At 35.4% G+C, this 25906-nt stretch overlaps 1 protein-coding gene across 3 annotated transcripts in view; it reads left to right on the forward strand.

Moving 5' to 3' along the window:
- The window catches only part of LOC142226779 (bridge-like lipid transfer protein family member 3B), a 156952-nt gene that overhangs the window by 96386 nt on the left and 34660 nt on the right, over positions 1 to 25906 (forward strand). For all 3 annotated transcript variants that reach the window (XM_075296983.1, XM_075296984.1, XM_075296985.1), the window contains exons 6-15: positions 1257 to 1377; positions 1456 to 1886; positions 4746 to 4772; positions 11314 to 11406; positions 11489 to 12675; positions 12750 to 12909; positions 16205 to 16343; positions 16416 to 16594; positions 19403 to 19754; positions 19819 to 19933. In XM_075296983.1, the coding sequence (XP_075153098.1) occupies positions 1257 to 1377; positions 1456 to 1886; positions 4746 to 4772; positions 11314 to 11406; positions 11489 to 12675; positions 12750 to 12909; positions 16205 to 16343; positions 16416 to 16594; positions 19403 to 19754; positions 19819 to 19933 (2804 nt within the window). The remainder of the gene's footprint in view (positions 1 to 1256; positions 1378 to 1455; positions 1887 to 4745; positions 4773 to 11313; positions 11407 to 11488; positions 12676 to 12749; positions 12910 to 16204; positions 16344 to 16415; positions 16595 to 19402; positions 19755 to 19818; positions 19934 to 25906) is intronic.

Below are 25906 nucleotides of genomic sequence, written 5' to 3' on the forward strand. Positions count from 1 at the left end.
TTTCGAAAAAATTTTCTATAGAAATAAAATTTTGACAAAATTTTCTATAGAAATAAAATTATGACAAAATTTTCTATAGAAACAAAATTTTTTATAGAAATAAAAATAAAAGTTTTACCAAATTTTCTATAGAAATAAAGGTTTGACCAAATTTTCTATAGAAATAAAATTTTTACCAAATTTTCTATAGAAATAAAATTTTAACCAAATTTTCTATAGAAATAAAATTTTGACAAAATTTTCTATAGAAATAAAAAAATTATGACAAATAATGTTTTTTCTTTGGTACTTGTTTTGGTAAGGTTTTCTCCAATTTTTTGTAAATTATTTTTGGCTCAAGTGGCAACAGTGGCAATATATCCTAGGTTGTTATCGCAGTAATCATCCAAACCATCATCCTACTCGTATAGAGGGACTAGCAGCACTCAGGGATGTAAGGGTTGATCTACATTATGTAGAGCGTAGGATCTAGCGGTACAAAATAGAGCCTCTAGATCAGACAGCAAAATAGGTAGGTCTGGTTAAGGGAGCCAATGGTTAGCATGCCCGCCTTGCATACACAAGATGGTGGGTTCGATTCCTGCTTCGACCGAACACCAAAAAGTTTTTCAGCGATGGATTATACCACCTCAGTAATGCTGGTGACATTTATGAGTGTTTCAAAGTTTCTCTAAGTGGTTTCACTGCAATGTGGAACACCATTCAGACTCGGCTATAAAAAGGAGGTCCCTTGTCATTGAGCTTAACATGGAATCGGGCAGCACTCAGTGATAAGAGAGAAGTTCAACACTGTGTTATCACAATGGACTGAACAGTGTAAGTGAGCCTGATATATCGGGCTGACAACTAACCTAATCTAGGTGTAATTAATCCTGTTCTCGGGGTCCGAACAGGATGCTATGATCGGCAGATAGCACCGAGGGAAAGAGACCTCCCACAGCCTTCAAGGGTAGTTTTAGCCTATCTAAGATCAGACCCTTGATTACAGATGACATCTTTCCTATCTGTAATCAAGGACCACATAACACGCGTCACATTTCCACTTTCCCAGTCAAACCTACTCGTCACACCAGCAGATCACTCTGGACGAATCCCATCTTAGTGGTCATACTTTTACAACAATAACCATTGAATTAACGAATTACAAATAACACCTCTTATTGGAAAACTCCTTATATGTATATAAGCTTTACTCTGGGTCTACTAATAGATATGATTATTTTCGATTACTAATTCGTTTTTGGTTATTTTTTCAGATGGCCGTTCAAGTTATCCTGATCTCGATAAGGGTGGGGCTTTACAAATTTCCGTTCAAGCATTTCAAGTGGATTATTATCCCTATCATTTGGCCAAATCGGATAGATCTCATTGGGCTAAGTAAGTGAGAAACGCTAGAAAAAATTTCCAACGCATTACTATGACAAACATTCATTCTTTCTTCTGTTTCTTTGATAGATATAAAGAAGCCTCTGTATCACCAGCTCTCTGGCTTAAAGAATCCTTAAATGCCTTTCGTGAATCGGTTCTAAATCTAAGTCAACCAAATCGTCCTTCAACACATGCCCCTTTGGAACGTAGCACACCGAATTCACCCGTTACTCTTAATGCTGCAAATCTAGCAACATCATATGCGGCCAATAAATCCCAAACTTCTGCTTCGACCGGCAGTAGTACACCAACGCAAGTGGCTAGTAATGCTGGATCAGCAGGATCGGCTGGTTCCGGTTCGGCTGGTAGTCATATGTCACAGAGCTATCAACAAAAATCTATATTGGATAATTTAGCCAAGCTAATGAGTTCATGTGTTATTTTACGTATCGAAGATTTTCAATTGTATCGGGTGACCACATCGGGTAAAAAACAAATGCCAAAAGAGTTTATATCGGGTAAGTGGTTACTGTATATGAATATATTCCATATGTATTTTTCTATATGTATATGTATTGTACACAAATACACATATAAATGATTTTATAGAGCAAACGTATTCACACTTACATACAAAATTTATGGAAAAATACACTGACACTATTCCAGAGATAAAAAATGGGATTATAGGGATAAAAACAGTTAGCTGGTTAGTAGTTCAAAATGGAAATATTTGCTTGGAAATTTTAAGAATAATTTCAAGTAAAAAATTATTGAATTTATTTGGGTTGCATTTGGGTTTGTCAAAATGTTATTTCTATACATTTAAATTATGTCAAAATTTTATTCTATAGAAATTTTGTCAAAATTTTATTTCTATAGAAAATTTTGTCAAAATTTTATTTCTATAGAAAATTTTGTCAAAATTTTATTTCTATAGAAAATATTGTCAAAATTTTATTTCTATAGAAAATGTTGTCAAATTTTTATTCTATAGAAATTTTGTCAAAATTTTATTTCAATAGAAAATTTAGTCAAATTTTTATTCCACCGTGGGTTCGATTCCTGCTCCGACCAAACACCAAAAAGTTTTTCAGCGGTGGATTATTCCACCTCAGTAATGTTGGTGACATTTCTGAGGGTTTCAAAGCTTCTCTAAGTGGTTTCACTGCAATGTGGCACGCCATTCGGACTCGGCTATAAAAAGGAAGTCCATTGTCATTGAGCTTAACATGGAATCGGGCAGCACTCAGTGATGGTATCACAATGGACTGAATAGTCTAAGTGAGCCTGATACATCGGGCTGCCACCTAACCTAACCTATTCTATAGAAATTTTGTCAAAATTTTATTTCTATAGAAAATTTTGTCAAAATTTTATTTCTATAGCAAATTTTGTCAAAATTTTATTAATATAGAAAATTTTGTCAATATATATAGAAATTTTTGTCAAAATTTTATTTCTATAGAAATTTTTGTCAAAATTTTATTTCTATAGAAATTTTTGTCAATATTTTATTTCTATAGAAGTATTTGTCAAGATTTTATTTCTATAGAAGTTTTTGTCTAGATTTTATGTTTACAGAAAATTTTGTAAAAATGTTATTTCTATAGAAAATTTTGTCAAAATTTTATTTCTATAGAAGTATTTGTCAAGATTTTATTTCTATAGAAGTTTTTGTCTAGATTTTATGTTTACAGAAAATTTTGTAAAAATTTTATTTCTATAGAACATTTTGTCAAAATTTTATTTCTATAGAAAATTTTTTCAAAATTTTATTTCTATAAAAAATTTTGTCAAAATTTTATTTCTATAGAAAATTTTGTCAATATTGTATTTCTATAGAAAATTTTTTCAAAATTGTATTTCTATAGAAAATTTTGTCAAAATTTTATTTCCATAGAAAATTTTATCAAAATTTTATTTCTATAAAAAATTTTGTCAAAATTTAATTTCTATAGAAAATTTTGTCAAAATTTAATTTCTATAAAAATTTTTGTCAAAATTTTATTTCTATAGAAAATTTTGTAAAAATTTTATTTCTATAGAAAATTTTGTCAAAATTTTATTTCTATAGAAAATTTTGTCAAAATTTTATTTCTATAGGATATTTTGGCAAAATTTTATTTCTAAATAAAAATTTCGTCAAAATTTTATTTCTATAGACAATTTTGTCAAAATTTTCTTTATGTAGAAAATTTTGTCAAAATTTTATTTCTATAGAAAATTTTGTCAAAATTTTATTTCTATAGAATATTTTGTCAAAATTTTATTTCTATAGATATTTTTGTCAAAATTTTATTTTTATAGAAATTTTTGCCAAAACTTTATTTCTATAGAATATTTTGTCGAAATTTTATTTCTATAGAAATTTTTGTCAAAATTTTATTTCTATAGAATATTTTGTCGAAATTTTATTTCTATAGAAAATTTTGTCAAAATTTTATGTCTATAGAAGTTTTTGACAAGATTTTATTTCCATAGAAAATTGGGTTATAAAAATTTTATTTCTATAGAAAATTTTTGTCAAAATTTTATTTCCATAGAAAATTTTGTCAAAATCTTATTTCTATAGAAAAATTTGTCAAAATTTTATTTTTATAGAAAATTTTGTTAAAATTTTATTTCTATAAAAAATGTTGTCAAAAGTTTATTTCTATAGAACATTTTGTCAAAATTTTACTTCTATAGAAAATTTTATCAACATTTTATTTCTTTAGAAGATTTTGTCAAAATATTATTTCTACCGAAAATTTTGTCAACATTTTATTTCTATAGACAATTTTGTCAACATTTTATTTCTATAGAAAAGTTTTTCAAAATTTTGTCAATATGTTATTTTTATAGAAAAGATAGAGCTGTCGGTTCTTCGCATTGACTAGGGAAAAAATTCATCATAGTCTTTTGATGCACGGGGTTTGATTTCCAAAAAAAAAAAAATATTCTTAATTTACCACTGTTTAGCAACTTCCATGAAATATTTCCATTTCTTTACTGTTACAGTATCATTTATCCAATCCCATCACACTATACATATTATTTCAATGCAATTTATTAAATTCCCACAAAAAAAAAAAATAACTAATTTCTTCAATGATGTTTCTATCTCTTCCTCCATATGAAAACTATTGTAAAAAATGCTTTATTTCCAATATTGCTTATGTTAATTTCAATCACAACAAATGACTTTGATTGTGTTTTTATAAAAAAATAATAAAAAAACAATATGTGATATACTAATCCGGATACTGACCCATTTACCAACACTTTTTGTGAACTCGATTTTTATAACTCGATCTGCGATTTATGTTTATTTTTTGCTTCGTATTTACATCAAACATATTTACATCGTGTTGGTTATAAAATTGTATCTATAGCACAACATAAACGGAAAATGAAACCAGGTGATTTTTTTCAAGTTCTTTCGATTATTGATTTTAATACTTCCGTCTACTTATGTTTTGTCTGAATGTCGTATACGGTTTAATAAGTAATATGTTTTTTGTTATTAAATTGTAACACATTTATGTAAATATTTAAGTTTTTGTTGCATTATTGTTTTAATTCAAAATGTTTTTTTGTGTATTTTACTAACCTCTTGATGACTAAGCAGTATAATTATAATATTGCTATAAATAATTTTTGTTTGTCTCTATGTTCCGTTCTATAAGTTCTGAAGATTCAGAAACGATTTACTTCCAATGCTCAGGAAAATGGAGATGATCAAGTTATGCAAATTTATGTCCTCATTTTTTATTATCTGTCAGGGAGAGGACCCCCACATTTGCCGACATTAATTTCCGATCGTTTCCTTACTAGGCAAAGATTAATCCCACGACTAAAATACTGCATCTAATTTCTTGATATTTTGACGTAAAGAGAGGGCTTTTTAATAAGTGATTCGTGTTAGAAAAAAGTGGCCGCTCTTTCCCCCGAGTTATGGAGGTACTGTTGTTGTTGTATCAGCCTGGTGATAGCTCGGCTTCTACGCAGCCCATTACATTGGAAGTCCGGTTTTTACATCACTGTCTATACGCGGTCTGATAAGAAAATAACCGTTACTTTTTCCAATCGTCGAAACACTTCTGAGACTCACTGTTTGATGTAGTCAACGGTTCCTGCTTCGATTTAAAGGGGGCTATATATAATTATGGACCGATATGGATCAATTCTTGCGTGTTTGTTAGAGACCACATACTAACAACACGTTCCAAATTTCAACCGGATCGGATGAATTTTTCTCCTGCAAAAGGCTCCGGAGGTAAAATCTGGGGATCGGTTTATATGGGGGCTATATATAATTATGGACCGATATGGACCAATTCTTTCATGGTTGTTAAATAACATATACCAACACCATGTACCAAATTTCAACTGGATCGGATTAATTTTGCTCCTCTAAGAGGCTCCGGAGGTCAAATCTGGGGATCGATTTATATAGGGGCTATATATAATTATGAACCGATATGGACCAATTTGTTCATGGTTGTTAGAGACGATATACTAATACCATGTACCAAATTTCAGCCAGGTCGGATGAAATATGCTACTCTTAGAGGCTCCGCAAGCCAAATCTGGGGGTCCGTTTGTATGGGGGCTATACGTTCAATACCATCCGACCTACATCAATAACAACTATTTGTGCCAAATTTCAAGTCGATAGTTTGTTTCGTTTGGAAGTTAGCGTGATTTCAACATACGGACGGACGGACATGCTTAGATCGACTCAGAATTTCACCACGACCCAGAATATATATATACTTTACGGGGCCTTAGAGCAATATTTCGATGTGTTACAAACGGAATGACAAAGTTATGGTGGAGGGTATAAAAACGTACTGTTCTTCTTGGATTCCAAATGAATACTAATAACTTTATTGAATAAAAACTTACATCTAGAATAATGAAAATCTTAAATCTATTCTAGAGGTAACACATGCTAATCCTATAATCTTATCGTTATCCTAAATAAACATATGCAGCTGTGTTTTATTGGGGTTTTCTAAGCAAAGAATATCAAAAAACACAACGACACATAAGACACTTATAAGAGAAACCACCCTAAGACAACCAGATGCAGTTAACATACGTTATCTCCAGTGGGTAATGGCTAAATTGCCCTTCATAATCGTTTTAGGGACATAATTTATTATCAGGAATATCAACGACTGTGATATTCCATGTTCAAAGCATATTTGTTTTGAACACTGGACCTCTTTGCGGTAATCTGGATCGTCGTTAATAAGGTATAACAGCTCCTGAGCTATGTCCATGCGACACTGTTTTTACTCCAAATTTCTGAACAATCTTCGCTGCTGCACGTTTCTTGCCTAAAATATCCGTTAAAGTTACTTGCCATGAGTTGAACGATATGCCAATATCATCAGCAAAATCTCTGATTGGGATTCGACGATTATCCAAAATCAGTTTCTTCACTGCTTCAATGTTTTCAATGGCTGTTGTCTTTTTTACATTTAGGTGGGGAAGGGCATACCATACTCTTCCTCGTTTACTTTAAAATTGACAAAGCATTGGTCGAGTTATTCAGGGGAACATATTACACCTCAGCTAATGGTATGTGGATATCGTAGGAACATTTTGGAAGCTATTCCTCTATGCTCCCAAAAGGTTCCTGTATTCCAAACGGGGTACTTCATCTTTGGATGGCTGGAAGGAAGTATCTTAAGCTCTCATTTACTTTAAAATTGACAAAGCATTGGTCGAGTTCTTCAGAGGAACATATTACACCCGAGCTAATGGTATATGGATATCGTAGGAACCTTTTGGAAGCTATCCATCTATGCTCCCAAAAGGTATTATTGTATTCCAAACGGGGTACCTCATCTTTGGATAGCTGGAAGGAAGTATCTTAAGCTTCCATTTAGTTTGTAATGGGATCATTTATTCTCTTATCGTCTTAGCCCTATATGTCTAACTCAGGAACATATGATTCTACATATTCCATAAGATAAATCTTGCATGAAATGTGCCATCAAATTTATGTAGTACGCAAAAATTCTTTTATTCATTTTGTCCCGCATTCAACATCAGCTGTAAGAAATTTAGCTGTTCATAATTTAGGACCCGCCTATGTTGGACATTATTCTGTTCAGTTGTGATGTTATCTATGTTGCTTGATTCGCTGTATAGTTCAATTACTCACAACTACTGTATCCTCATGATCACATCGTAACTAATATTTCAAAGATTGGGGCCCTGTATTGATCCTTGAGATCCACCTGATGTTATATTCCTGTTTTTTCCTTCGTATTGTAAATTAAAGGGTGATACGGTCAAAATTTGGTCAATATAAACTTGACGTATTTCTTTCAATTTTGCATTTAAAAAACCTGAACACCCCTCATTTTGAAGGTGTGTGTGTGTAGAATGTTGCTCCTATTTTGATTTTGTCAAAATGCCGTCCAAGCAAGAAGAGCAGCGTATCAAAATTTTGCTCGCGCATCGCGAAAATCCGAGCTACTCGCACGCAAAGCTGGCAAATCGCTAAAAGTTGCCAAATCAACCGTTACAAATGTAATTAAAGTGTTTGGGGAACGTTTATCGACAGCCAGGAAGTCTGGATCGGGGGGAAATCGAAAACCGGAAGCCGCTGAGACGACAAAGAGAGTTGCCGGTAGTTTCAAGCGAAACCCTAACCTCTCTCTCCGAGATGCCGCAAATAAGCTGGGTGTATCGTCTACAACCGTGCATCGAGCCAAAATACGAGCCGGACTATCGACTTACAAGAAGGTAGTGACTCCAAATCGCGATGATAAACAAAATACGACGGCCAAAGCGCGATCGCGGAGGCTGTACACGACGATGCTGACGAAGTTTGACTGCGTGGTAATGGACGACGAAACCTACGTCAAAGCCGACTACAAGCAGCTTCCGGGACAGGAGTTTTACACGGCAAAAGGAAGGGGAAAGGTAGCAGATATTTTCAAGCACATAAAACTGTCAAAGTTCGCAAAGAAATATCTGGTTTGGCAAGCCATCTGTACCTGTGACTTGAAAAGCAGCATTTTCATAGCTTCCGGGACTGTCAACCAAGAAATTTGCGTGAAAGAGCGTTTGAATAAACGTCTGCTGCCTTTCCTGAAGAAACACGGTTGTTCCGTACTGTTTTGGCTGGATTTGGCATCTTGCTTACGGTAAAAAGGCCATGGAGTGGTACGCCGCCAACAACGTGCAGGTGGTTCCCAAGGACAAGAACCCTCCCAACACGCCAGAGCTCCGCCCAATTGAGAAATACTGGGCTATTGTCAAGCGGAACCTAAAGAAGACCAAAAAAAAACTGCTAAGGACGAGCAGCAGTTCAAGGCAAACTGGCTTCCTGCGGCGAAGAAGGTGGACAAGGTGGCTGTACAAAATCTGATGGCAGGTGTCAAGCGTGAGGCCCGGCAATTCGGATTTGGAAAAGCGAAAGCCTAACTGAATATTTTTCCTGAATTTTGTACTAATTGAACTTGAAAAAGAAATTTAATTGATTTTTTAAATAAACGATTTCACCGATTTACACGCGTTTTCCCTTGACCAAATTTTGATCGTATCACCCTTTAGGACACTGTATTTTAGGTAATTCTTTATTATGTTCATAAAGTCTACTGGAACATAAATGTCTGGATTTCGGCCCGCAAGTAAATCATTATATTTCAGACTGTTGGAAGCGTTCTTGTCATCGAGTGTAGCTACTAGTGTGAGAGGTCTTGAGTTGGCACCTTGCAATTCAGTTTTTTTTTATCAAACGTTACTCCTAAGCATATATTAGTCTTATTCGGATTAAATTTATATTCCTGGCCTTGTTTTGCCTTGGTGAAGATCAAGTTCAAATCAGCTTCCATTGTCAGTACATAGTCTTCACTCACAATAGTGCCTCTTAAGGGTAAATAAGCTTAACTTTATGTGTGTTCGGTCTACTTATTATATGCAGCGTTTTTATATCTTTCTTCGCCTCTGGGTTAGGTTAGATTAAAGTGGCAGCCCGATTAAGTTTCAGGCTCAGTTAGACTATTCAGTCCATTGTGATGCCACATTAACTAAAAGTACCTATTACATATGGGCACTTCTAGTCTTGACCGCTGAACCTTCTCGATTATTTTCTTCTGTTGAACCAACCAGATTGTTCCAAAAACGAAAATGCGGGAAACTCACACAAGAGGGACACTCACACAAGAGGTTTAATTGATTCCTTTTCCTCCGCATCATGACAGCTCATACAGTAGTCATTATACTTCGCGCCAATAGGTTAGGTTAGGTTATGTGGCAGCCCTATGTATCAGGCTCACTTGGACTATTCAGTCCATTATGATACCACATTGGTGAACTTTTCCCTTATCACTGAGTGCTGCCCGATTCCATGTTAAGCTCAATGACAAGGGACCTCCTTTTTATAGCCGAGTCCGAACGGCGTTCCACATTGCATTGAAACCACTTAGAAAAGCTTTGAAACACTCAGAAATGTCACCAGCGTTACTGAGGTGGGATAATCCACCGGTGAAAAACTTTTTGGAGTTCGGTCGAAGCAGGAATCGAACCCATGACCTTGTGTATGCAAGGCGGGCATGCTAACCATTGCACCACGGTGGCTCCCAATAGTTTTTGCAAAATGCAGCGACCCGTTATAGCAGATATCAGGAGTGATATCTGACGTCTTGTGAACACTAGCATATGTGCGGTTGAGGTTTAAATGGGGCCTTTTCCCGCTTTAGGTATGAAAACGACTTTTGTTTCCCTCCACTTTCCTGGAATATACGCTAAGTTGATATATCCTGTCAGTCACTGCTTATAACTCCGCCGGTGTAATTCCATCAGGTCTGGGGGATTTGAATGGTCCAAAACTATTTAAAGCCCACTTTATTCTACACACAAAAAAATTTCACAAAAATTTTTCCAATTAAAATTTTAATTGAGTTTTAAAAAATATTCAATTAAAAATTTAATTGATTCAACAAATTTTTTTAATTAAAACAAAAATCAATCACAAAAATAATAGTATCAATTAATTTTTTAATTGGATCAATTAACTTTTTAATTGACCTTCAATTAATTTTTTAATTGATACTATCATTTCTGTGATTGAAGACATTTCAATTAAAAATTAATTGGATCAATTAATTTCGTGATTGAATCAGAAAAAAAATTTTTTGTGTGTAGATTCCGATACAATTTCCTCGATAGGAAATGACCGCTGAGCCTCTGTTGCCCCGCCAGAACTTGGTTCAACCGGCTGATTTCTAGGAAAATGTGTCCAAAAGTACCTTCAACGTCTCCTCACTGGACGTTGTCCAATTGCCCTCCGATGTTTTAATGAAACCTGGAGCGGAGTTAGTGGATGCTAATACCTTCCGTAGTCTGGAAGCCTCGGACGTATTCTCAATACTGCTACAGTAATCAATCCAAGAGTTATACTGAGCCCTTCTCAGTTGTCGTTTATAACCTCTCATATTCATCTTGTAAGTGTCCCAATCCTCCGGAGCTCTGGTGGGATCGCCTCTGGGTTTGCCTAGTTTATTATAGTTTCGAATCTCTGGAACTGGTCTCAGTTGTCCATAAATATGAAAATGCTGACGTGCTTGGAAAAAGTGCATTTTTGGCCTGAGGCACCTATACTTCACTTTATGTAGGATCGATCTTACATTGAAGTTTTTCTCAAGATCAAGTTGTCCACTACTCATCAAATATACTAAGTATGGCAATGGACTTTAAGGGTTGCAGCAAACTTCCCATAAATGGGGTTTTGTGATAGTGCCGGCAACATCCAATGGCACTCGGTGATTTAAGTGCTTTGAAACTTCTGATGGCATCCATTACAAATAAAAAATATATGTTAATTCTCATTAATTTTACATTTACTTTGTGTTCTGTCTATACCCGGTTAGCAGCCATAATTCCTTTTGTCACATAACATTTTAAGAGTAAAGACGATGTCTTTTTCTTTTATAGGTGATAAAGATCGGTATTCATTCCCAGCGGAAATGCCTATAATACATGCGGAATTTACGTATTTCTATTATCCTGGAGATTTTATATTTCCCTGTAAGTATTCCATATTGAAACTCAATGTTTATGGGATATTTCTATCTCACTCACTCACTCTCTCTCTTATATATATTTTCAGTACCTCCATCCAAAGTCTTCGTCCACATTAATCCCTTGCAAATACATTTCGATTTATGCTCGATTTTATGGTTAAATTCCTTTGCTTTGAATCTACATGAGAGTCTATTGCGTACCAGCATGGCCATCTCACCAACAAATTCAGCAGCTCCTGGATCACCGTCCACCATCGGATCGCATGGTTCACAGACCACTACGCTAAAGGGTTCCTCCAAATTTTCCCTGTATAATGAAGAACCCGACAATGAGCCTAGTCTAATGTATATGGATGTTAAAGTTGAGGCCATAATGCCTCGCATTGTAATTGAATCCTCTTTGGAGACGCCCAATCAAAAGGATCGTCCGAAAATGATGCAAATACAAATATCAAGATTTGCTTTAACCAATATACGTGAAATGGGTTCATCTCGTGCGGATCTTGCCCAAGCCTTACATTCATTGCAAGAGGGTTCTTTGGTCTTCGGTACTGGATTTCCCTCGGCTAGTGGTGATATGTGTATAGTAACAGATCGTATACTATCGCATGTGGCCGCTACGGATGTGAGTGCTTCGGCAGATGGTCCAATGATAGCCACAAACGCAGGCTCAAATGGTCAGCAACAGAATCAACGTTCTTCATCTATACCAAAATCGGCATCCCAGCAAAATTTATCACGTTATGCTATGTGGTCTGAACCAAGAGATGTCTGGTGTATAAAATTTGATCCGGTATGGATTGATTTTATGGGTGCCCGTTCGTTGGGCGCCAATAAAACCATACCATTTGTTGATGCCGTACCCATAACACTGTGGCTACACTCGGGCACCGGAGCAATGCCCACAAATGAGCCCCAAAGTAAAACAAGTAGTCGCAAGGGTAGTGGTGATGATGATGCTTCACAATCTGCAGCTTCAACAGCAAAGGAAGCAAATATCCATCGTTTAGATTATGCCAATAGTAATACAACAGCGCCTAGGCTACCACGTAATCCTTTCCTGGACAGTGAAGAAGATATACATGCTGAACGCAAATCACAAACCTCAGCAAGTACGGAACGTACAGCAGATGTCCATGCCATTGCCCATATTTCGAATTTGGTTAGTGTACAAATCGACCACTATCAATATTTGTTTCTATTACGGTTGGGTGAGGAGTTTAGTGAAATGTCCACCTATTTGTCACTGGATGCTGAAAGAATATTACAAAAGGTTGGAACATCACCACCAAAAGGACTTTGCTATAATTTTATAAACATTTGTTTTTATCTTCTTCTTGTTTTCAGCAAAACACTAGCAAATCATTGATATTGGGTTGTGTTGTGCCCCAAATTGAGGTGACATTTGTTATGCCGTCTCCAACACCCGGTAAGGAATCAAGTGGTGGTGATGCTGAAAGTGTCTTACCTGATTCAGCTAGTTTGGGTGATGATTTACATATAAATAGTAAGAGTATTTTTGATTTTTTTATTTACGGTCCTTCTATTTCTTCTCTTCTTCTTTTCCTCATTCTCTCTCGCTCTCATTTCTTTGAGTAATTCGCGCTCTTTGTTTCTTTAGTTCTATATTTTCATCTTTGCTTTCTTTGTCAAAATTGTAATATTTCTTTTTTTGTTTTTGTTCAGAAACTTACTTAACTACACACAATTTTTTTCTGCCAAATTCACATTTATCCTATTTTTTTCGAAAAAAATAATCTCGATGTTGTCCTAAAATTTTTTAAACAATAATTTCTCATCATGCACCCTACTAATTTAGTATAATTTTCTGTTCGTCAATAAGGCATGCTATTTCGTATTGATTTTAAATTATGTTTAACTAAACGTTTACAATTTGGATGATGCCGAAAGCCCTACTTCCTTTACTTTTGGTTCGACCGCGATGAAAAAGAACCCCAAATTTATCTGACAAAACCAGCTATATCATCGTAGTTTTGTCAGGTGGGCGCATTTTCGATTCCATTCGGCTATGGGAAATTATCCTACATGCCTTCTTTGGTCTTTTAAGGTCAAAAACACCTCTCGGAATAACAGAGAGGGCCTGCCTAAGAACTTTATGGGATGTTAACAGCTGGAAAGTTCTCTACAAGACTCGGGAGAAGTAGTGCCTCAATTGTCTTGGCTACTGGCGAGAGAGAACGGTTTGTAGATTCATTCTTGCTCGAGTCTTTGGCTGGGTTCAGTAGTGTAATGAAACTACCCAGACATGGGTATAATGGTTGATTCCAAGGACAAATTGAGAAGTCTGGTCGAGTACTGAACTCCCAGTAGTTCTAGATGCTTCTACATTACCTTTGAAATTCCGTTGGAGCCCAACGCCTTGGATGGGTTTGCGATGTTGACAACGGAGAAATTGTGTTTTGTGGCTGGCTCGGAGCCCACGAATGGACAAATTGCTCTCCTTGTCACTCTCAAGATGGTCAATAAACTGTCGGTTTAAACACCTGTCGCATCTTTTCGTCGTAGTCACCGTTACGACGCTAAAAGTGACTGAGAACTCATTAGTGCTTGTAGCGGGGTTCGAGAAGGCTCTTATTATAGACTAAAACTGATATGCCTGTGTCTAGCTTACATTGCTCCAGGTGATCTAATCACGAGCTTGCGCTCGTCGACTATCTGGCTAATCTTTAGATTCAATTTCCTGGTTATAGGAACAGCAGGACTAGTACGACGGTATGCATCACGTTCGTCTGCAAGTCCCACCGCTTCTGCTAGGAAATTGAGCCTCTGGGAAAAATAAACTCACTGTTGATCACAAGATACCTGTTCCGGTGCCTAGGTTATATTACTTCAGGTGCTCTAACCATATATTCCGATTGTGTTCGTCGACTATCTTGCTAATGTCTAGATTCAACTCCCTGTTTATAGGAACATTTGTGAACAACAGGGTTAGTACGAAGGCATCCATCACGTTCGCTGCGAGTCTCGCCACTTCCGCTGGGAGGTTGGGCCTCCACTGGACACTTCGAGCAGCGGTTGTGAACCGAGCGGCTACTACGTTGATGAGGTCTAAAATCTTCTCGCATCTTCGTATCAGTCACCGTCACGCCGCAAAAGTTGACTGAGATTCCATTATTCCTTGCAGAAGGGTTCGAGAGGGCTCTCACTGTAGACCTCGACTTACCTGTACTTAGGCTACATTGCTTCATGGGCTCTCACCGTGTTGTCCGCTTGTGTTCATCGATTATCTTACTAATCTTTAGATGCAGCTCCCTCATTTTGGGATCAGCAGGGTTAGCACGACGCTTTTGCTGGAATGTTCGGTCACACCTGGGCAATTCGACCAGCGGTGATGATCCGGAACACCCTTTGAGCAACATGAACATGAGAGGGGCGGGAGCTCACTAAAACGATTTGGTTTCTCTGATGCCGTTTATATTGCTTTCCTTTTAGTTTATCAACTTCTGCCGTTCAGAGGTTATGAACTCGGATGGTTGGTCAATGGAAGGAATTATGGAAAGGTGATCTGATCCCAGTGAAATGACTGGTTGCAACGACACATAATTTATCAGATCAAATATCTGGCGACGCTAAGGAAATATCTGGAGAACTGCAGAAATCACCCTAATCCCCTTGGGGGTGACTTCATTCACAGTGCAAAACGTGGAGTCATCGATCTGCTCTGTTAAAGCAATGTCTCTCTAGTCACTACCTAGGAAGAGAATGCCAAAATACAAGGACGGCATTGGAGACTCCAAGCGCTAATCTTTTATACGAGGAGCACAGATAACAACAGACGGCATATACTCATTTATATATCTCTATCTCGACAGCTCTATGATAGACCCGACTCCTATTCCCATGAATTTAAACTAGTTTCTGGCAAAAGTGGGAAAAGTTTACACTGCACGGAATAATGTAATAAGAAAGCTATGCCTGCATAATATATGCGGTACGTTGTATCCATCACAATAGCGTAAGCTAAAATTGTCATCCAGCTTCGTTTCTTTAATCGCCGCGACCCTGATTCGCTTCCGATTCATAAAATCCAAAATTTCACTAATCTCACCTCGGAGCCCGCTGTAATTAAATTGCAAAGATTATGGACTTTCCGAAACTGTGGTAAATCTGGTTTCGACAGAATGTACAGTACCATAGTCCTGTCGTGGATCAGAAGAAAACGGAGGAGGCTCCCTGGGTAGCACCTTCTCCAGTACCAAAAACAACACGTACATTTATGTGGCAGCCGATGACCGATGAGTCGGACCAATCGGGAAAATCTGGTGCTGAGAACCCACCGCCGTCGGAATGATTTCTTCGGGATTGATTTACGGTGGATATGTTCCATTTTACTATCTCCCAGTTCTTCTCATCGCGCACCGCTGTCGGGGTAGCCGTTACCGGAGAGCATCGTTCTTCCGCACATCACTTCCAAATTGTCCACGTTATATTTTCTCATCATTTCCTCGTTTTTAATTTCATATTTCCCAAAATTTTTTCTCTTGCTCTCCAACATAAAGTCTTTTGCGTGTCTTTAATTCCAAAATATAAATAAAATATATATTTTCACTGGCACTGGGTAGTACTAGAAACAACATTTATGTTGGTGATCATGATGGGAGGACATCTACTACCAGATCACCACATGCTTACAATAAACTAAACATATGTACACTAATCGATACTAATTTGCTCTTTTTTTCGACGTCACTCACACCTCCTCGTATCGCAAAACGAATGACATCAACAACTAATTGCTATTTCAATTTTGTTTGACTACATTTCCCCCCATGCTCACATAGGTACAAATATAACTTGGCCAACACCACCTCTAGAACAAATTAAAAGTAATACCTTTGGTAGCGTAGAAACACCATCACCTATAACAAATGAAGCACCCTTCGATAGTGGTATACATTTATCAAATCCAAATACCCATGGGTAAGCCAAAACAAAGAAATACATTTGAAAGATTTGGGAATTAACCATGAATATTTCTCTATTTTTTTCTAGGTACAATGTCCAAATCCAAAGTACACCAACAATGGCTTCCTCTATAACTAGTCAGGCATCAACTAAACCTGATACAGGAGTTTATACCCAGTCGGCCACTTCGTCATCATCGAAAAGTTATCGTTCGACGAAAAATTCCTCTAGTGATGCTCCAAGTATAACAAAAGAAATCAATTCTAGTAAGTGGTATTTTTTTCTTATCGTATTGTTTAGATTTGCGTACTCTCCTTCTAAGGGATTTGATTTTTCGGATTTCTTCTCTTCTATTCTATTGGCAAGAGGATAGGAGAGAAGTTATAAAAAGATGTCTTGTGTTTTGAAGCTCGTCCATTTATGGAATTTCGACAGTATTCTCAGATATTTTGCCCATGTCCTTCTGTCTGTCCGTTTTACTGTTTCTTCGTGTTTCTTTCGTGGGTCACGTAATAAAGGAATCATTAAAAATCTGTCATATTTGGACATCTTAGTTGACTCAATACTGTTCACCACTACAATTACTCCAATAACTCTGTTCAGATCTATTGTGGTATATGGTCTGTGGTCTGACATAGAGGCTCTCTTTAGTAGATATGTTAGTGCACATCGATCATTATATTTCTCGAATATATTTCTTGGGAAGTGAACAAAGAAACCTTGCTGATTATCTATAAGGCAATTGGCCCGACAGTGCCAAATTATGCAGTGCCAGTGAGGATACCTCAGACAAGTGATACGCAGAGGAATAACATACATACCTGCCAGAAAGCTGAACTTAGAACTGCGACAGGATGTCTCCGCAGTACACCCGCGGAAAGAATCAGATTTGAAAATGATTCATGAGGATACTATAGCTGAAGCGGTGAGAAGCTATAAGGTTAATCCCATTGTCTCTGACCTTCATTTGGCTTGTGTACTTACCCAGGTCGCAGTCACTTTCGATCTTCTCGATCTCATAGACTTTGTCCCAGCTTGACCTCTATTCAAGGTCACCGTTTTAGGTTGCACCACGTGTTCACGCCGCACCGTAGACGAACAGCCCGCAGTACATCTGACTTGTGTACTTATACAGGTCGCAGTCACTCCAGATCTACACGATCCCATCGTCTCTGTCCTTCGGTTGACTTGTGTACTTACCCAGGTCGCAGTCACTCCAGATCTACACGATCCCATTAACGCTGTACTTACCAAGGTCACCATTCCTAGTGTCGTCGCATCTATCCACTCCGTCGTTACTCGTCTCTAGAGCACTGTTCGTTCGCTGCTTTCCGTCGCTTAGTATTATTCTAGCTCTACTCGGTCCACGTCAGGTTTCACAGAACCATCTTTGACTCACCACTGACTCGTCTACATACGTCTCTCCGGATTACAGGGCGTACTTAACCAGGTCGCCATTTAATCGCCCAGTTTTCCGAAGCACTTAGCCAGGTCGCCAGTTAGTCACCCGCATTCGCCAACGCGTTATCCTGTCCAGCCTTCCAGAGCGTACTTAACCAGGTCGCCATTTAATCACCCAGTCTTCCGGAGCGTACTTAGCCAGGTCGCCATTTCATCACCCAGATTCGCCAGCGCAAGATCCTACCCCGACTCCCGTGCTAAGATACGACGCCAATCAGCTTGCCCATTACGACCATACCGTGGACCAGACCAAACCCGTGGTCAGTCTAGCCCGGGTGCTTAACCAGGCCACCATATCAAGCCCAACCAGCTCCATCGAAGCAGTACCCCGTACGCACCTCACCCGTAGCCCAACTAATTATATATTATACTATAGACGACTTACCATAAATAAAACTTTAATATCACCGTAAACCACCGTCTTTTCCTTTTCTGTCACTACACAAACAAATTTCTGTGACGGACCCTTCCCCCGCGAGCAATACCCCAGCGACCGGAGGAAACTCGTCGTTACCGTGGCATACGTTGGTCGTGATCTCGATATTGGAAGACCGAAAATTGGAGGTGAGAGATATAAATGAGACAGTAGGGGTTTTGAAGGTTCTAGTTGGTCATATTCTGCAGGTCAATGTGGGGTTGAGAAGCTAATTGACGCGATGAGTGTCTTGTTTGCTCTCTCCGGATAACAAACGGAAACGTTAGAAAAAAATGACAAGTGACATGAAAAGCCTGTCGAGTATGACCACTTGGATATTGATCATCATTATCTAACATTTGCTGCCTGAACCGCGTGGATGACGATTTGGTCACGGGTGCCTTCAACTTTTTCACAGCGGAATGGTTGGAAAGATCTTCTGAAAAAGGGTGACACGGCTGTTCCTATCAATTGCCTTGAATTCAGATCCGTCTCAATTTCAACACCAAAAAGATTTTCAGCAATGGATTATCCCCTCTTGATAATGCCGGTAAAAAGGGACCAATATTATCATTGAACTAAAAATAGAATCGGAAAGCACACATTGATAAGAAAGAGTGCACCGCGTGTGGTATCACAATGGAGTGAATAGTCTATACAGAATCTACCTTAACCTAATTAAGGCCTTGATTTCGATGTATTGTATTCAAAAGTGGTAAATTTGATTGTCGGGAGGAGTAGCTACTGGTACCAGAACTGTCTATATGCAAAAATTCACCTGTACTCGAAACTTTGACTGGCCTTCTAAATGTCGAGTAACATGAATGCTTCGTGGAACAAATTAAAGGATCTAGCCAGGTACTCAACTCCCGATAAATATGTATACGCGTTTCAATATCGTCAGTGAAATTCCTTCAGTTCTCAGCGTTTTGGAGACCTTGGTACTGTTGATAGCTTTCGTAATTTCGGCTGAAATAGATTATGGTTTATCATTTGGTGGAACAACGAGAGCTTTTCGTCCCCTTGTCACTGTCGATATGTAATGTATACTGCTAATTCAGTATCGTGAGTCGGTCTTTCTGGGATGGTTAATGTGATTTTTAAATTTCCCAATCATAGCCTTATGGAGAATATACAAACTTCGACCTGACTTTTATTTCCTATTAATTTAGCTTACTCTTGCTTTCTCTCCTTACAGGTCTTATGTCCATGAAAAAAGGTTTCTCTAGCTTTATGACTTCCATCGATTCGGCCATAACATCAAGGGCTCAGACCGATGATATGAGTGATACATTTTCCATACAAAGTGATATTAGTTCAGATTCGGAAAATTTTGCCATAGTAATGGGTGATGATAAGACTATGGATTGCATCGATGTAATGTTCCGTCTAAATCCATTTACAACGGATGGCAATATGAAAGCATCACCTGTAGAAGTGGCTAGTGAGGTGTATGAAGAGCCAATTAAAACCAATTTGAGTTCACCATCAGAGCCTTCGGAGGCTAGTACATGGCGGAGACGTGATTTGGTTTCAATGGCTACTTTTAGGTGGATTTCTGATTTATTTTTATTAAATATTAAAAGATAAACATATTCTTGCATTATATTCTAGACTTACAACGGTGGAAGTGATACAACAAAAGGAAGGCAATAATTCCACATTACGTGTTCAGGTTGCAGCAATTTCATGTGATGAATGTGGTGCTATACCCTGGGATGAATTGCAGGTAAGTGAAAGAAGCAGGGCTTTAAAAAGCTTTAATTTTCGTTTCGTTTACTTTTGTTTCGGTTTTTCTTCGTTTGTCTGTTTTGTGTTTTTTTTTTTTTTTAATAATTTAGTTTGTTTTATGTTATCATTTTTGTTTCCTTCATTTAATTTGTTTTTCATTCCTTTTTAATATGTTTTCATAAATAGTTGAATTAACAAAATTTAAATTAATGTAAATAAATTAAATTAAAAAAAAATTATATAAAAAAAATTAAAATTAAATATATAAATGTTTTTTGCTTAAAAAATGAACTTTTTTGCATGTTTTTTCTTAAAAATTCACAAAATTTCTTGTCAACGACTTTAATACAATTTTTTTCTCTTTATACGTCTATTTTTCTCTATATACTCTTTTGGGACAAGAAAGAATACAAGAATACCAGATAGAGAATAAGCTTGGTCTCCAAAGTGAGGAACATATTTTGTAATTAATTTGTAATTTATTAGATAGGCACATTTGCTGGATTTTTTTTTTCGTTTTATGCTAAAATTGCTGGAGTCTCTCCTTTTGTTAATGACCGTATACACATACGATAGCGGTACGATAAGTACTTAGCCTCATCCCCTGATGTAAGATCAATTTAATATCTCGAACTCGTATCCTTTTTTAAAGCATCGGGAAGCATATGTTTCAGCGGATTCTAAATAAATGGTCGTTGATTCGATTCTTGGTTTTGGGCGGTAAATCGCGCAGCGGAATTAAAGATCGTTTTGGATGTTGTATAGGGCGACTCTTTTGCTCGAATTTCCAACATTTAACAAGTTTCCGTCGGATTTTTATGGGCAACAGCCATGTGCCACGAAATCGGAAGATAAAAAGACAGAAATCCGTGCTAATCATTTAAGTCATTTAACGAGTTTCCGTAAGACTTTTATGGGCCACGCCCATGTGTCACCAAATCGGAAGATAAATGGACAGAAATCCTTGGTCTCGATCTTGACAGACCGACGATTGGATGTGAGAGAGATAGATGAGAAGGTTCAAGTGGGTCATATTCTGCTGGTCATTTTGGGCTTGAGAAACCAATCGACGCAATGAGTGCTCATTCTGGACAAAAAATGAAAGCGTTAGTTGCATATCTACATCCAGTACGGCGAAGTGAGTTAGATGAGTTCTGGGTAATGAAAGTGTCAGTACTGTTACGTTCGCAGGACACGCGGAGAGATGTCTCGTGGTGTGAGCCTAATGTGCACACATCGAGCATCTTGAAATCCTGGGTTCAGAAGCGAGAAGTTCATTTACCTAGAGATACTAGAATGTAGCTGAGATAGCACCGCTTTGGTTTCTTTAGGCTGCCGCCTCTCCTCGTCACTGAGATTTTTCCAGAATGTCGGGTAGGTCTAACTGGGCAAGCAAAAGTATGACGAGTGTCATGTGTCCCTTAATTGTAAGTGGGACACACGACAGATACGCTGCTATCAATCACTGATAGATAGAAATTCAGGCGCTGCACTTCCCTGATCTAAGTTGGGCCAAAACTATCCTACTCTGCCGAGGAGGAGGTCTTTCCTCCGATACTATTGGCGGTAGTCGGTTTCGAAGGATTAACCTCATAGCTTCTCACCTTATGAATCCTGTTTAGACCTGCATATTATGCTGCCTGATTAAGAGGTTCACTTTTGTAGCGTTAAATCTGGCGCTCTAGAGGATGTAGATCGCCTTCAAACCCCCAGCACCGACTCCAGAGTCACTATTATTTTATCATCACTATCATCGTCGATCAGGAGAAATCTGATCGACGCTCTTTCAAAGAGCGTCCTTCTAGATATGGCATGGTTGGGCTGCTTGACCCTCTTCCATTTTATCAGGTGCTGGTGGGAGAGGAGTGTTGCCTCACCGATAGCATTTGGACCCATGCGAGTGACATTCATTGACAATCCGCAACGTGGTATTCTTCATCCGAAGGTCCCTCCATTGGTGCTCTGTTTGGCCGCATAATTGATAAAAAAATCTTTTGCATTTTTTTCCTTATATTTCCTACATGTGCCACCAGTCAATGGCTTCAGGATTGTTGTTTCTTCTTTCAACGTTCTTAGCAACAATTTCCCCGTATTTACGAAAGAGAAACAGATTATGAAATGTTCCGTCGATATTCTTGAGGTTCTTGAACTGGAGAATTCTCTGGCCACGAATTTGAATATCAAGCACCTGATTCACCTCTTTTTAGTCCACCTCTTTTAGTTCTATAGAAAATTTTGTACCAATTTTATTTCTATAAAAATTTTGTAAACATTTTATTTCTATAGAAAATTTTATAAAAATTGTATTTCTATAGAAAATTTTGTAACAATTTTATTTCTATAGAAAATTTTGTCAAAATTTTATTTCGATAGAAAATTTTATAAAAATTGTATTTCTATAGAAAATTTTGTAACAATTTTATTTCTATAGAAAATTTTGTCACAATTTTATTTCTATGGAAAATTTTCTCCCATTTTTATCCCATAGGAAATTTTGCCAAAATTTTATTTCTACTAAAATATTGTCAAAATTTTATTTCTATAGAAAATTTTGTAACAATTTTATTTCTATAGAAAATTTTGTCAAAATTTTATTTCTATAGAAAATTTTGTCAAAATTTTATTTCCATAGAAAATTTTGTCAAAATTGTATTTCTATATAAACTTTTGTAAAAATTTTATTTCTATATAAACTTTTGTAAAAATTTTATTTCTATAGAAAATTTTGTCAAAATTTTATTTCTATAGAAAATGTTGTCAAAATTTTAGTATTTAGAAAATACTGTCAAAATTTTATTTCTATGGAAAACTTTGTAAAAATTTTATTGCTGTAGAAAATTTTGTCAAAATTTTATTTCCATAGAAAATTTTGTCCCATTTTTATCCTATAGGACATTTTGCCAAAATTTTATTTCTATATAAAATATTGTCAAAATTTTATTTCTGTAGAAAATTCTGTCAACAATTTATTTCTATAGAAAATGTTGTCAACATTTTATTTCTATAGAAAATTTTGTCAAAATTTTATTTCGATAGAAAATTTTGTCAAAATTGTATTTCGATAGAAAATTTTGTAAAAATTTTATTTATATAGAAAATTTTGTAACAATTTTATTTCAATAGAAAATTTTGTCAAAATTTTATTTCTGTAGAAAATTTTGTCAAAATTTTATTTCTGTAGAAAATTTTGTCAAAATTGTATTTCGATAGAAAATTTTGTCAAAATTGTATTTCGATAGAAAATTTTGTAAAAATTTTATTTATATAGAAAATTTTGTAACAATTTTATTTCCATAGAAAATTTTGTAACAATTTTATTTCCATAGAAAATTTTGTCAAAATTTTATTTTTATAGAAAATTTTGTAACAATTTTATTTCTTTAGAAAATTTTGTAAAAAATGTATTTCTATAGAAAATGTTGTCAAAATTTTATTTTTATAGAAAATTTTGCAAAATTTTATTTCTATAGAAGATTTTGTCAAAGTTTTATTTCTATAGAAAATTTTGACAAAATTTTATTTCTATAGAAAATTTCTTATAATACTCTGTTCCTCAGTGTGGTGAAAAAAAAACACATTTCACGTTTCACATTTGCGGACGAATGTGGTATAGACAATATTCCTCTCATTGTTGCCAAATGTTGAGATAATGCAATAAAAACTAAAATATTCTCATTTCATTAATGTCCGCTATTTATAATTTTTAGAGTTGATTTGATATCTGAGAAACGTTCACATGTAGGGTATAATAACTCTATATAGAGTAATTGTGATGAAAAAGTACCAAATAGCTCGCGGTTGTGACACGATGCTTTTGGCAGTCGAAATGTATCAAAAAAAGTACAAAGTGTCCTACATATATTTTTTTGTCGGGATAAAAATTTGGAACATCATGGGGTCAAGGTTATCGAGTTTAGCGTTTCCGTTTCATTTTGTTAGCGTCGGTTCACGATTTTGGAACGTAGGTTTTTCACCAGCTACTTAAAAAACATTGAAAATCTATATGACTAAATCTAAAAATAGATTTCGATTTATTTTTAAAAACATAAGATTAAGGGATTGTAGTCATATTAAAAGAATAATTTACGTATGAGTCAGATCCCCTCTGAAGATCATGGATGAGTTTGCCCTAGCCAGTGAAGAAAGCTATGCTTGTGTAGACTGGAATGTGGCATTTGCTTTTCAATAAATTATTAATAACAATTCCTTTAACTTCTTGTCCAATAAATTAGTATGAAATTGTAACAGTCTGCTTGAATTTTAATAATTTTGGAAACAAAATATAATTCCTCATATTCTATTATTCTTTCTTGTCCGTTTTAATTACAAAACAAAAAAAAAAAAACAACTATTTATTTCGTATTTTTTTTTTTATAAAAATGCTGTAATTATAAATTTCATTTTCTTCAATATTATAGTAATTTATGTTTTTATTTCGAAAAATATATTTGTAAATTTTCTCTTTTTCTCTTTTTAAGACCTATACTATTTATATATATATATATAAAATAAATATATATTAAATACATGTACCATTTAATAAAAATATTTTTCAAAATTCTCCATTTTAAAAAAACTCTCAGTGTGCCTCTATTTAATATAAAATTATTGTGTTTTTTTCATTCGTTGCATTCCGTTTACGTTTTGCCATCACTTACAAAAACTAAAAAAAAACTGAAATCCAATTGTAAAATATTTCTTATAAACGTACGATTTGTTTTTGTAATACACCCAAAAAAACATCTCTAACAACAACTACAAATGAAACAACAACAACAAATCCTTATAATAAACAAAAAAACGAATCCAACCAAAACTTCTACTACAAAAAAACTGCAAAAAAAAACAAACAAAAAATTTAAAATTTTTACCAAGAATGCTCAGCAAGCTAAAAAGGTATTTTATTTAAAACATTTATTTAATTTTTATTGAAATTAACTATTTAAATATTTTAATAAAATTATGTATGTATTTTAAATAATTTTTATTTAGTTTATAAAGCTTTATTAATTTTTCTTTTTGGTTTTTCGATATTAATTTGCATTTCTTAAACAAATATTTGTAATGTTTTAATGCATTTTCATAAAACTTCTGGTGTATGAGAGATTTTTGGTTTGTAGTAACGCTTTTCTGCTCTTCAACAACATTGATTTTACGGTCTATTTGGGGTTCTATGATTGCGTTATATATTTATATTAATCTAAAAAAAATATTAATCTATATTCTATTCTTTACTGATCTCAGGATACTTTAAATATAATAAGTAAAACTAGTTTTTATATAAATAATTAATACAATTTTTAGATTACTGTGAGCTTAGTAGCTTATATTGTTTATTCTATCAAATTTATAAAATGCTTTTATATGGAGTTAAGCATCGAAAATATTATTTAAAGTTTTATAAAACAAAACCACAATTTTTTTTTTGGACAAAAATATCACTTCCAATATCCACTACAATTATTGCAATGGTTTTATTAGGTGGTTAAATCAAATACTTCAAAATCTCATGGTAGTTAATTTTTAATTGATTACGTTTCCAACTGTACGGATAAATGTTTTATTGTTTAACAAAGTCTCCTTTTAACTCGATACATATCTCATTTAAATTTGAGTTTTGCGTACTTGATTTTATTCGTTTCTTCAGCATTTATCTTCATGTGCTATCAAAGGCCTTAAAAATGTGTTAACAACAGCTTAACCCTATAATGCCCCAATTTTTTTTGCAAGCTGATTAAATTTTCAATGTTAACGACACAAAAACAAGAAAACTAAACAAGAAAAATTTATACGTTAAAAATTCAGTATATGCTGCAAAGCCTCTTGAACAGTTTCACCTAAGTTTTCTTTTTATTTTACCCATTTTTATTGTCTTAAGGTGTGTTTTATTAAAAGCTTCCTTATTAAATAAAGCCTGCCTAAAGGCGGGATTGGGCATTAGAGGGCTAAATTAATTCCAAATTCATGCTCG

Source organism: Haematobia irritans, chromosome 2 (assembly GCF_050003625.1).
Source record: "Haematobia irritans isolate KBUSLIRL chromosome 2, ASM5000362v1, whole genome shotgun sequence".
NCBI classification, from domain to species: domain Eukaryota; kingdom Metazoa; phylum Arthropoda; class Insecta; order Diptera; family Muscidae; genus Haematobia; species Haematobia irritans.